This window comes from Microtus ochrogaster, linkage group LG5 (assembly GCF_000317375.1).
Source record: "Microtus ochrogaster isolate Prairie Vole_2 linkage group LG5, MicOch1.0, whole genome shotgun sequence".
NCBI classification, from domain to species: Eukaryota; Metazoa; Chordata; class Mammalia; order Rodentia; family Cricetidae; genus Microtus; species Microtus ochrogaster.
This window is the reverse complement of record NC_022031.1, coordinates 30,089,400-30,103,002: the sequence shown is the minus strand read 5'-3', so window position 1 is coordinate 30,103,002 and position 13,603 is coordinate 30,089,400. Positions and strand designations below refer to the sequence as shown.

Here is a 13,603-nt window from a genome sequence, read left to right as displayed (position 1 = left end):
CTAATGACAAGAATATCTGATTGCCTGGACAGTCACCAAGTTCTGTAACACTGCAGCATCCATCTTTGGCCTACAGACCTAGTATATCTGACAGACTTTTCAGAGAAGCAGGGGATTTTGAAGGATTGTCCTACCCTGTCTTGGCAAAGTTTGACAGTTGCTTTCTTTTGTGTCCTGCTGGTCTAGTTTGTCAGCAGTTGAGGCAAGGGCAGTTTCTTTGACCAAATAGCTAGATTTTAGCATAAAGAAAACAAACTCCATACGGAGATGCCCATTATCCTCTTTTTGAAGTAAATTGGTGCTGTCAGCAACAGACATGTCTCAGTGTCATGAAAAGCTTTAAGTTATTAAAGATATTAACTACCATATTCTATAGGTCTTTGAAGTGTTTGAAGCCTATCTATCTATCTATCTATCTATCTATCTATCTAAATATGTGTATCTTGAAAACATATCTAACATGATGATGTTTGACTATTATAGATGACTATTAATCTGTATTTCTTAATTATATCACATTTTAAATGAGGTGCATAAAATGGTACCCCAAACAAGAGTAGAACCATGCATACAGTATAATAAAATTAACTTTAAATTTTAAATAAATACATATCAATGTAAAATATTAATAGTTGTTTTTTGGATTAAAGTAGATTCTATAGCCTACCATTTTCCCCTATCATTCCTTTATCATATCTCCTTTTTTTCCTCTAGAAAGAAATCCTTGAATTTAACTTTTTTGTTTAAATTATTTTTGACTATGACCAATAATAACTTATAACCAACAACCCTCCCTAAACAATGACAAACATATATAATCCAACCTTTGGAAATATGAGTGTTGTTTTCCCTAGACTGCTTCCTGTTGTCTAGGGGCACTGGCATCTTTATGGGAACCTTGAGAAAATCAGGATAATGGTTAAGTCTTGGCTGGAGTACTTTGTGAGGCTGGGTCATCTCAACCAGCAGCTTTGAAGCTGTTTTGGATGCAGAATTCTGAGGAAATTGTAATAGAGATGCTGGATCACCTGGGCCATCCATTTTTATTGGTGTCTGGTCTCCTTGTTCTGAAAATACATAAACTCTTAAAGGTAACATACATAACAAGTATGGAATATATGGTGTGCACAAGTCAGCTAAAGATGATTCTTTTGTTTTATATTTGAGCAGATAAAATTTACATTATGTGTTTTTTATTTTTTTTAAAGGTTTATTTCTTTATGTTGCTAGTCAGGATTTTAGGATGCCTTTCCCAAGCAAATCAGATCCATATCAATCTGGAATGAATCCATAGCCTCTCATTTTCTGTGGAAATAAAAGCATAATCTCTTCCCAAAAATAATACATCTTTTGATTTCCATTTTGAAGTTAAGACATTTACAAAACATATAGAATGGTTTAATCCAGCATTTAAAAAAATCCAATGTGTCTTAGAAGCTGTTGTTTCTTCATTAGCAATCCAAAAATTTAAAGACAACACAATAACATAGAGAATCTAGACTCTGAATTTCCCATTTTGCATGGTTTATTATTTCTTTTACTTAATTCTTTTTAAGGACTTTATTATTCTTAATCATTTTTAAATCTCTCTAACCTTTCTCTTTTCTTTCCCAAGCCTATGCATATTTTCAAACAATCTGTAACCTGTTTAGAGTTTGTTTTTGTTTTTGGTCTGGATCTTTACGGAGCATTTGCGTTGTTTTTTTGATCATGTGAGACGCATCTTGAGCTGCTATGTTAGTTACAGGCATTGCTCAGCTTAGTGAATGGCACCGGTGCATGGCAGTTGGCACCTAGCTCCTCCCCTCTTCATTCCCTGATAACCTACTTTTATGGAGTTTTATGGTGGAGGCACCAGCAGGAGCCACACTTACCACCCAGGCTCTGGGAAAGTTGTTGGGTTCATGCTGCCACCAAGTAGTACACCACCACTGCTCATAAACCCAATTTGTTTGGTAGCAGGGCCTTTTAAAAGAGAGGCACCTGTGTTTGCCACTAACACTGAACTAGGAAGCTGCCTCTTAAAGGAGCTGTACTTGTTTGCTGCTAGCATTGAGCCTACCCGAAGAAAGGTGCTCATAGCTTTGTTAGGTCTTATTTGGAACACCATATGTAGGCAGAGTTTCTGTGTCTTGGCAACCACTTTCAAATAACCACATAGGCTTAATTTTAATTATAAATGCTTTGCCAATAGCTCAGCCTAATTACTAGCTAACTCTTACAACTTAAAATAACCCATTTACATTAATCTACATTTTGCCATTTGGCATTAACCTCTCTTTCATCTGCACCTTCTGTTTCTTTTTTTTGTATCTGGCTGGTGACTCCTCCATCCTTCTTTTTCCCAGTGTCCTTAGTATGGTTCTCCCATCTAACCTTATCCTGTCTAGCTATTGGCTAGTAAGCTTCTTTATTAAACCAATCACAATGATATAGTATAAAGGAATATTCCACAATACACTATTCGCTAGGTCAGTAGAGCTAAGTCAGACAATGCTGGCAAAGAATACAGGATACCTCAGTGAAGCTGCTCATGTATTGATAACACAGCCCAGAGAGAAGATCGGGTCCTTGGATACTGCAACCTTGACTCTGAGGCACTGTTTCCAGCTCTGCCAAGTGCTTTCCTGGACAAGGACACAGAACGAAAGTTCCCTTTGTTCTTTCTTCAGGGCTTCTGAGAAAGTCTTGGGTCTGTCTGCTCCTCATGTATGTGTATTTATTTCCATGTAAATATATATGCAGTTTCATACACACACATATAAGACATATAAGTATGTTTATAGCAGCCCTAAACTGGAAGCAGCTCCAAATGTTTACCAGCAAGGGATCAACAAAGTTTATATATAAACAAATGGGATCCTGCCCCTAAATTTATAACACAGGAACAAACTATTAATACATGCAACAACATGCAACAGCTCAAATAGCAAACCCATGCTGAGTAAAGCAGTGCACTGTTGACATCTTGCAACATTAAGCTCTAAACATGAAAGCAGAAAAGCAATGGATTCCAAGTAAGCCCCAGGAAACTCTGGGACTGAGAAAATTGCATCATATTTCATATTTGATATGTATACCTATTAAATTGTATACTTTAAAAAATTCTGTATGTAAATAATTCCCCAACTCTAAAATATTATATAAAATCAACTCTCAATGCCATATTTCTCAGCTTAAATTAAAGAATTAACATGTACATGCATGTAGATAAAAACTTTGATGCTGTTTTCTTATTTAGAAAAATGTTATTCATATGACTATGACTTATTTATTTATTTATTTATTTATTTATTTATTTATTTATTTTGTATATAGTGTTCTGCCTACATGTGGGCTGCACACCAGAAGAGGGGCACCAGATCTCACTACAGATAGTTGTGAGCCACCATGTGGTTGCTGCAAATTGAACTCAGGTGCTCTGGAAGAACAGCCAGTGCTCTTAACCAATGAGCCACCTCTCCAGCCCTGACTATCACTTTCTTTACCCTTTTCTGGTTCCTGTTAAATGATTTTTCTTATAGTTTCATTGTCAGTTAAAACTTACAAAATGACTTATTTTTATGTATGAGTGTTCTACATGTGTGTGTGTGTGTGTGTGTGTGTGTGTGTGTACGTACGTGTACGTATGTGGATGGCATGGCATATGTGCAGTGCCAACAGAGACCAGAAGAGAGAGTTGGATCTTCTCCTGGAACTGAAGTTAGAGATGGTTGTGAGCCTCCATATGGGCTCTGGGAACTGAAGCTGACTGAGCCTTTTGCAAGAACAGGAATTACTCTTAGCCACTAACTACCATGCAAGTCCCTGATTAAGAGTAACCATTTTTAAAAAGGTCTTCATTTTTTTTTTTGATACTTTCATGAGTACTGTATTTCCAAGCCTCCCTGGCTTCACAGTTCCTCCCATGTCCACCCCACCTTTCAAATTCATGACCTCTTGATACACATACATATTAACATATATGTAATTATATATACAATCTACTGAGTTTGCTTAGTGTTGCTTGTTTGGACATTTGTTTAGGACTGACTACTTGGTATTAGATAACCAATTAGGAGGCTCATCCGTGGAGAAAAAGTATTTTCCTTCTCATCAGCCATTGATTACCTATAGATTTCATTACAGGATGGAACCTGGCAGAATTTCCCCCTCTACTAAATTCATGTAATTTTGCCTAGGCGACTACACTGCTGGGATTTCGTGGGTGCAGCTCCCGTGTCTCTCAGCAGGCGTTTTGTTCTTCTGGCTTTTATACTCTTCCAGGCCTTCTTTCAATATTCTCCCTGAGACTTAGGGTTAGGGGTTGTTTTGTTGATTAATTGGTGTTAGGTACCACATGGCCACTTACTCTATGCATTTTGACTAGCATGGATCTCTGAAAAAGTCTCCAGCTGCTGCAAAAAGAAGCTTCTTTGATGAGGAATGAGAGCCACACTTATCTGTGGGGTAAGTACTTAGAGTGCAGTTAGAAATTACATTTGTTTAGTAAAGTGACAAATAGTAAGTAGGTTCTCCTCTAGGGTCCTTGGCCTCTCCAGCCAAGAGTACTTGGCTGTTTATATTGCCAGGCATGGATTCTCACCTATTAAGAAGGCTTTAAGTTCAATTAGACATTGGTTACTCCATGATGTAAGTGCCACTATTGCACCCTGGGGGAATCTTGCTGTCCTGGTCATTATGTCATGTAGGCTTTATAACTGGCTGTGGCTACTGATTGCATTTCCCCCTTGGCAGCTTGCATATCACTTTCTTTCCTCTGAGGTTTCCAGGTCATTTCCAATTCAATCCTTCCAAATCCAGTGTCTTCAGCAATACATTCTTACTTTTTAAGTTCTGGGAGGTAACAAAGGCCAATAGAAATAGCCTATATTGTTTTGGGAGTTTCTTGAGTTCCCTTGACCAACTTGAAGGAAAGTTTATCGTGCCTGGAACAGGGCTTTTTAAAAAATATTTATTACTAGTCTTTCATCTCTTGGAGGAAGCATTATCATTCCATGTGACAACCTTCACTCGAACTACATATTTGTACTCCAAGTAAGCTCATGTGTTTCCTTATAGCTTTTCCAAACATCGTTAGTGTTACCTCTTCCTCCTTCCTCTGCTTCTAACTGCTCCATTTTTCCAATTTCTTCCTTCACAGCACCTGTGTTCTCCTATCCCCTTCCTGGAGCTCCTTTCTCCTCATGGTCCCTTTTTACTTTCCTGGCTTCTGAGATTACTTTTTGTTATACACTCACACCTCAAGATTTGGAGCTAGGATCCACAAATAAGAACACGTGGCATTTGTGTATCTGGGTTGCCTCACTCAGTTCCATTCATTTGTCTGCAAAACTCATTATTTCATCTTGTTACCGTATTACACCGTGTATATAGATTTTCATTATGCATTCATCAATTGCATACCATTTAGGTTGTTTCATCTTCTACCTGTGAATAGAGAGGTAATGAACCTGGTTGAGCAGGCATCTCTGTAGTAGGATACTGCAACTTTTGGATATATGCCAAGGAGTGGTATATACACACCTAATCTTTATTGACTGGCTTGAGACAAGGTCTCACTATATAGCTAAAGATGATCCCAAACTCATGGTTAACTGTCCTGTGTTAGTTTCCTGAGTACTGAGATGATAGGCACGTGCAAACACTTAGCACTGAATGCTATCAGTCTCTTTCTGTAGCTCCGACAAAGCAATTTGGGGAAGGGTGTAAGAGGAGGGCCCGTTTGTCTGTCCCAGCCACCAGGTTAGCTTAGCCCTGAAATAACCACACAGAAATTGTATTAATTAAATCACTGCTTGGCCCATTAGCTCTAACTTCTTATTAGCTAACTCGTACATATTAGTTTAACCTATTTCTATTAATTTGTATATCGACATGTGGCAGTGGCTTAGCAGCAAAGATTCTAACCGGCATCTGTCTTAGGCAGAGGAACCATGGCATCTGCTTTTCCTCCTCCCACCATTCAGTTCTGTCTTCCCCACCTACCTAAGTTCTGCCCTATCAAAAGGCCAAGGCGGTTTATTCATTAACCAATGAAAGCAACACATAAGCAGAAGGACCCTACACCAGAAGGGAGTCTTTATTTTGCTTCACAGGTCCAGGTGACAGTCCATCATGGCAGGGAATTCACAGTAGCAAGAGGTGGAGGCAATGAGTCACACTAAACCCACATCATAAAATAGAAAGTCCGCTTTTCTGTCCTCCATCTGGTCACTCCATTACCATGAGTCCTGCTCCATCTACCCACAGGAGTCTCTCTTCCCAGTGCACTACCATCTCCTAGGGACTCTGCCTCTCAGTACAAAACTAGGGGGACCCTAGTCTTTTCCTACTACTGCTCCTTTTGGCCCTACCTTAAAGCTCATCTCAATTCTTCTGACACATGTCCACCCACAGAAACTCTCTACCACAGACAATATTTGGCTAAGACCAAGAGTGTGCATCAACAACCCAAAAAGTAACATATCCAATAAGGACGGAACCAGACAACTACAACAACAAACATTTAAAATGCAAGATGCCTAGATCCCAACAAAAAAATCACAAACATGAACAACCAAGGCAATATGCATCCCCCAAAAGCCAGGAACCCTAATACAGCCTGAAAAACACGATTTACCTTAAGTACAAATTCTAATTTGCATTTTCCTGATGGCGAAGGATGGTCAATAATTCTGTTTGTCAGGTATTTGTTTCATCTTTTAAAAACTGTTCAGTTCTATACCTTGTATTTAAATTGGGTCATTGGTTACTTAACTCTTTATATATTCTAGATACTAATCCTCTGTCAGATGTATATATAATTGGTACAATTTCCCCTACTCACTCACATGACGGTGTCCTTTGCTGTACAGAAACTTATTAGCTTCATGAGGTCCCATTTTTGGTCGTAGTGCCTGTGCTATTTGTGTCTTGCTCAGAAATTCCTTTCCTATGCCAGTAAGTTCAATTTCCTATTTTCCTTGATCAGATTCAGGGTATCTGGTCTTATGTTAGGGTCCTTAATCCATTTGGGATTGAGTTTTATGCAGGATGATAGATATGGATCTATTTGCATTCTTCTACATGCAGCTCACCAGTTTGACCAAGAGCATTAAAAGTCCTGCCTCTTCAATAGTATTTATTATTTTTGCCAAAAATCATGTTCCTGTAGAATTGTCTGGGTGTTCAATTCTATGCACTGATCAACTGGTCTGCTCTATGGCAATACTATACTGTTTTATTTATTACAACTCTAATACAACTGGAAACCAGTTCACTTATTATTCAGGCTTTAGCTATGCTGAGGGATTTTTGTTTGTTTCCATATGAAGTTGAAGATATTTTTTTAATTCCTGTGAAGAACTGTTAGAATTCTTATAGTAACTGAAGATAAGGTACATAGATATACATCTAAAAATTAAATAACCTTAAAAAATTACCTTTGCTTTTCAGAAGGTAAATGTTTAGCATTTACACAGCAATTTCTGGTGCCTTTAAGGTAACAATAGGGCTGCTCTCTGGTGTATGTGAGGTTCTCACTGGTCACTGAATTTGGACAAAGAATTCAGTTCTTGCTTAGAAATCTAGACTCACTGGGAAACATCTATTCATCCCTCACAAAAGCTTCACTGGAAAGTGGCCTTAAGGATTTTGGAAGACTCAGATAATGTCATGAAACTACAGTAGCTGATACGAATGGCAGGTCCCTTGAAGAGAAACTCAATTCTGGCAGGGCTACACAGCAGGATGAGAAACAGCAGAGGCTAGGCATGAAGGCATGTCACGGCCAGTGAAGAAATCATTTTGTACAGTGTACCACTGTCATGAATTGTGATTCATGGCACCATGGGAGATATAAGTCAAATACTCTAGGGTTCTTTCCACAGGCACTGAACCATTCTGTATATTGTTCAGTGATGTAGTAAGTCTTACATAGGTGAAGAAAAATCTTTTTTGTCTACATCTATGTATGTGCACTATGTACATGCCTGGTGCCCTTGGAGATCAGAAGAGGGTGTCAGATCCCCATGGAACTAGTTATGTTGATGCTGGGATTTAACCTAGGTCCTCAGTAAAAGCACTAAGTACTCGTAACCACTGAGCCATCTCTCTTAGGTTTTTTAGCAAGCAGAAGGCATCTATAATCCAACAAGAAAGAGAAGAAAACATTTCCTAGCACCTACATGGCAGCTCACAACTGTCTGTAACTCCAGTTCCAGGAGACACAATACCCATGGCAAAACACAAGTGAAAAAAAATTAAATAAAAAAGTAAAAATAAAATCATCTACAGTGTTTCTAGCTATGGCACTGCGCAGTGAAACAGGACACACCAAACACATTTACATTTCCTCAAATCCAGGTTCCCCTCAAAGGCCAACACCTAGTTTCAAGAATTACCAGAAATGGCTTAATCAGAAAGTCCTCCAAAGGAATTAAGAAACCATTCAGACTGAAGGTGAAAGCTTAAAAATAAAATCCACAGAGCAGGATTTCATTTAAGTGAGACTGCAGATAGTGCAAATTCTTCTTTACAGTTAGACCACTGGTGGTCTAGAGGTGGAGTCTTGAAGGAGGCCACTGATGGTGAAGGGCACCGGGGAGCTTATATGTGTGGTAGACATATTCAGGATGCTGATGGCTGGAGTGGTTTCCGAAGTGTGTGCATCTGTCAAAACTCAGTAAACTGTACACTTACAAAGAATGCAGTATTTTGTATATATTATGTATGCCTTAATTAAATATAGGACTTCCTACTAGGCAGGACCGAAACCACCATCACCACCACCACCACAGAATGACACAGCACAGGCCATGGCGGCTGTCTGTGTGCTGGGCAGGTCTTCTTTCCATCAGCCCAGTTAGCTTTTATTTGTACTCCAATTTTGGGCACTTTGTCTCTCAGGTGAATGAAGAAATTCTAAGTTAGTGAATGCCAACACTGATGCACCCCCAAATTACAGGGGAACTTTTTGGTATAGCAGTCATTCAGAACAGATATTTGGGTTGAGGAGGTGTGGAAATGTTTCCTCTGCTGATCAGTGAGTGGCCAGTCACCACATGAGTGACTCCACCTAAACAGACGGAGATGGCAGAAAAGTAGATCCAGGGACAAATGCTCACCTTGAGGAGCCCCAACCCTCAGCATCTTACACAGGATGCTTCTGTTGTAAGGCTGACACGAACATGGAGCTTAGCATTAATAACAGTAACTTACCTTGTCAATAAATACTGAAGAAACAAGGAAAATAAAGGATATTAAAAATATGTGCACTTATCTATAAGCTGGCGTGTTACTTGATAAAAGAGTAAAATGCTTACTGTAGCTTAGAAAAAAACATTAAGGGAGTTTGTAATGAGAACAGTCACACTTATATGCTGTACTTCAAAAATGAAGGTCCATGAAAAAGTAGAGGACTTTTTCTTACTTAGTATTTTGTGTGTGCCACAGTGTATGTGCACCACTTGTGTGCAAGAACTCTCAGGACACAAGGACTCGGATCCACTGGAACTGGAGTTACAGAGGGATTTGGGCCTCTATGTGGGTGCTGGGAACTGAGAGCAACAAATGCTTTTAACTGCTTAGCCCTCTCTCCAGTCCAGTGACTTGGCTTCTCCATGATTATGGAACAGCAACGCTGAGGATCCTAAGAAACTGGTGTTTCAGGTATTAGTCTGCGTTAGGGAAACACCACTGGAGCAAACCCCACAGCTCAGCTGTTGAGAGAAGCCAGCTGCCATTTCTACATACTAGCCTGAATTAACAGTCTGAATTTTATTAGAAACAAAAATAAACTCAAAAGTCCGTCTTCAGTTACATAATACGCCTCACGTTATTTCACAAGAACTCTCTGAAGACAGGAGTACAAGTAGAATTTCCTGGTATGTAAAGAGAGGAGTTGGATGTGGAAGACTGCACATGTGCGCGCGCGCGCACACACACACACACACACACACACACGCACGCACGCACACACGAGGAAACAAGTCCAGCTATAATCTCTGGCTGCAGCGGGAGATGGAACTAGGAGCATGGCAGAAATTTGAAGGAAAAGGAATATTGCTACTTTAAAAAATACTTCAACAAAAACCAGTCGGTCATTTGTATGTAACTTTAAGCAGATCTTTTCAGTATGTAGGGTAACATTCCTAAACTAATTTTACTCAACCCCAGAATAGTTCTACTGCTGAAGAGGATTTCCCTCTACATTACATAAACTTTGCTTCCTTTCCTGGAGACAAGAACAGAGTGTCGGCAGAATCTGTGCAGGAACTGTCTGATTCTTGGGCATCATTTGCCACTGGTACCACGGGTAATGTAGCACTTTCTTCCACTTACCTGCTAGAATACTTCTATAAAGAGGCTGCGTATGATGATGCAGATGACAACATTTCTGTTTTGTTTTAGGATGATGTCGTAAAACAAATTTCTGGCTACAAATGAGATTACAACCACGGAACACGTAATCTAATGCAAAGTCAAACCTCAGCAAGCACATCTCGAGATACTTTTGGCACAGATGTACAAACAGGCAGGGATGTCGGGGACGTGTCGCGGTCTTTGTCTCAGTCTACAGCCACTGTGTCTTCTGTCGGTTTTATTTCACTGTTTATGCTGAGCTCAACATTAACTTCACCTGACAGAATTTGGGAATGATGACCTTTATTTAAATGAAAGAAGACACGCAGCTCACAGGAGCCTTCTAGTAACAGGCACTGAAGAAGGCACATATTACTATAAACTGTTCCTTACCTTCATTTAATTACAGAAGGGATTCACTATAAAGCTCAGAGAGGAAAAAATAATGGAAAGGAAAGGTTACCTGCTTCAGCGTTTTAAAGAACAATTTTGGTAACTTCTTGTGCTCATCGGAAACAGAGCAGGAATATGATGAACATCTGAGGACCCGGTAATCGTGCTCTTCTTCCAAACTGTTCTCTTTACAAACATGAACACTTAGAAGCAAGACTGATGGCAGTCTTATTTAAAAGACATTTCTGACACCTATCAAAATGTGGTAACACAGACTGAAAAAATAGCGCTTAGGGAACTTTTTTCAATGGCATTTTATTATTTACCTTTAAGTTATTTTGAAGGCTAGTAGTAAACTTGTTGTTAACAATATAAATATTTTCTTTTTAAGGGTTGAAATTCTCTTAAAAGTGTGGGAAGGCAGCAGTTATTCCAGATCGGACTTCAGAGAAATCAGTCCTCCAAATATCTACAGAAAATGGGTTTCTTTTCACTTCATCTTCCTTCCTCAGGTCTCCTGATTGATTGGTCTGCTCATTTGCTCTCATAAACAGACATGCCTTTTTAGCTGGGCCAATCACTTACGTTTCCATTATTTTTCAATTTTCTCCAGATATATCATAACACAATTCAATAACTGTTGTAAGAAGGATCATTTACGACAGACCATGTTCTTTCAATTTCATCTGATACTAATATTAAAAGTCAGAAAGGCTTGTTTCTACACAGAACTGAAAATCCTTAGGGCATAAAAAGAGCACACATTCAGTATCTCATAAACGATGTTCAGTCTAATGAAAATCACTAAACCTGCTTTCGTTAAACACAGCTGCCACCACTTACCTTTAATATCAACAGATGGAAATACATTAGTACTGATCCAGGATGTGTTGGCACAAAACCCTGTCTCTGAACTCAGCTGAAAGGTCCTGTACTTGTGTAATGTACCCCAGTTATTTATAATACCCTGTCTTTACGTTGGTGCATACCATCTTTTGGGAAAAAGTAGCAGACTTTTGAGATGAGCTCTAAGAAGAAAATCCTTGAGGTTCCATCCTTGACTATAGAGAAGGACGATGCTGGCACACAGTAGCGAGTGCGACACCCCACCTGTCAGCTAGCTCACACCAGGAGCATGCACACACAGCCAAGTTCACTGCACGTGCTCTGAGCTGAGAGCGCTGGCCTTTCCAAGCCGCAACAAGACAGTGGATTGTTGATCCACCATAAGAAGATAAACAACATAACAAATGCAGCAAATATAGGTATTTGGCATTCAGAACATGCCAAAAAGCTAACACTCATGAATTGTCATATGGTTTGTCTTTTCTTTAAAAAAAAAAGGTCTTTGCATATTTTAAAATTGAACGGTCCCAGAAGTCATGAAGTGCCTTGTCGTTTCTGCTGTTGGCTTCTGATGACCTCTAGTTGTTTTTTGCATTGCTGGTAATAAGTAGAAAGGCTTTTGTTTTCATCTAAGAGCTTTTTATGTTCCTGTACCAGACGAGATGTGTTTTGCTGGTCCTTTTCATCCTGGTCCAATTCTGCAACTAATTCTTGCCTAAAAACAAATTACACAACAGCATCACACATGATGAGAAGACCCACACTTTTAGCTGATAAAGTTAAGTTAGCTAATGAGAACTTTTGCCACCTATCATTCTGCAGGATAAGTGTACTACTCCAATATGATCCCAGGCCAAAATGGAAATTACCACCACGCCAACCACACTGAAACCACAGTCCTTCCATTATGTACTGAAGGCAGTCAGAAAGGCAGAGAAACCACTGCAATGTTTCAGAAAATATTCATATGGAGGATACTGTTTGGTAGGAAGTGGATTTATATGGTGGATATTGTTTGGTAGGAAGGAGCAAAAAGGCTCTCTCCAGTTCCAGGAAGACAGAACTGTGTCATAGTCCCTGCTCCACTTTTATAGGTCAATATACTTCAATGCATCTCTATTCAGCAGTCACAGTCCTATTTAACTACAGCTCCAGTGGCAGCGAGAGACACTATGACACTTAAAGTTCTTTTCTAGTCTATGACAGCAAGAAGAGTGTCTGCAAACATTTTCAGGAGATTCTCGTTCTTACAGGCAGCTGAGCTTCGAGTCCCTCTCTTCCGAGGACATGAAGCAAGAGACTGAATGAATAATGAGCTCTTAGTAATCAAAGTAGCTTCCTGCTATGACATTTATCATTTAAAGTAAGTATTCAGGCTGATGAGATGACCACGGGGTAAAGAAGCATGTCACCAAACCTGACACTGAGTTCAGTCTCAAGAACTCACATGGTGGAAGGAGAGAACAACTCCCACCAGCTGTCCTGTGACCGGTACCGACATACATGTCATGACATGTGCACACCCACTCCCCAATAATAAACTAACTAACTAAAGATTTAAAGCAAGCGTTTTGATCAAGGGTCATAGTTTTCACACTCACCTATACCCAACATTTATTTTCATTTACTTAATTTATTTTTATTTTATGTACATCGGTGTTTTATTTTGTACATTGCTGTCAGGTCCCCTGGAAATGGAATTACAGGTAGTTGTGATTCTTCATGTGGGTGCTGGGAACTGAACCCAGGTTCTCTAGAAGAGCAGTCAGTGCTCTTAACCATGGGGCCACCAGCTCCCCAACATTTGTATTTTGTTAACAGAATTCTTCTTTCACACATGACAAGACAAGTTATATAGAAATAAATACAGGCCTCATCCAAAACACAAAATGCCAGAAGCTCCACAGCTACGTCTACAGCTTCCAGACCATATTATTCTATTTCCTATTTAAGCTATCTTTAGTATACTATCTTAGTTTCATTTAATTATTATATTATTATATATTATTCTATTTCCTAT

The 13,603-nt window shown here is 39.3% G+C and overlaps 1 protein-coding gene across 2 annotated transcripts in view; it reads right to left on the bottom strand.

The window, feature by feature from the left end:
• Positions 1-10,630: 10,630 nt before the first annotated feature.
• Map3k7 (mitogen-activated protein kinase kinase kinase 7) overlaps positions 10,631-13,603 on the bottom strand; it is a 58,480-nt gene continuing 55,507 nt past the window's right edge. For both annotated transcript variants that reach the window (XM_005361936.2, XM_005361937.2), the window contains one exon: positions 10,631-12,298. In XM_005361936.2, coding sequence (XP_005361993.1) covers positions 12,118-12,298 — 181 coding nt within the window. In that variant the 3' untranslated portion in view covers positions 10,631-12,117. The remainder of the gene's footprint in view (positions 12,299-13,603) is intronic.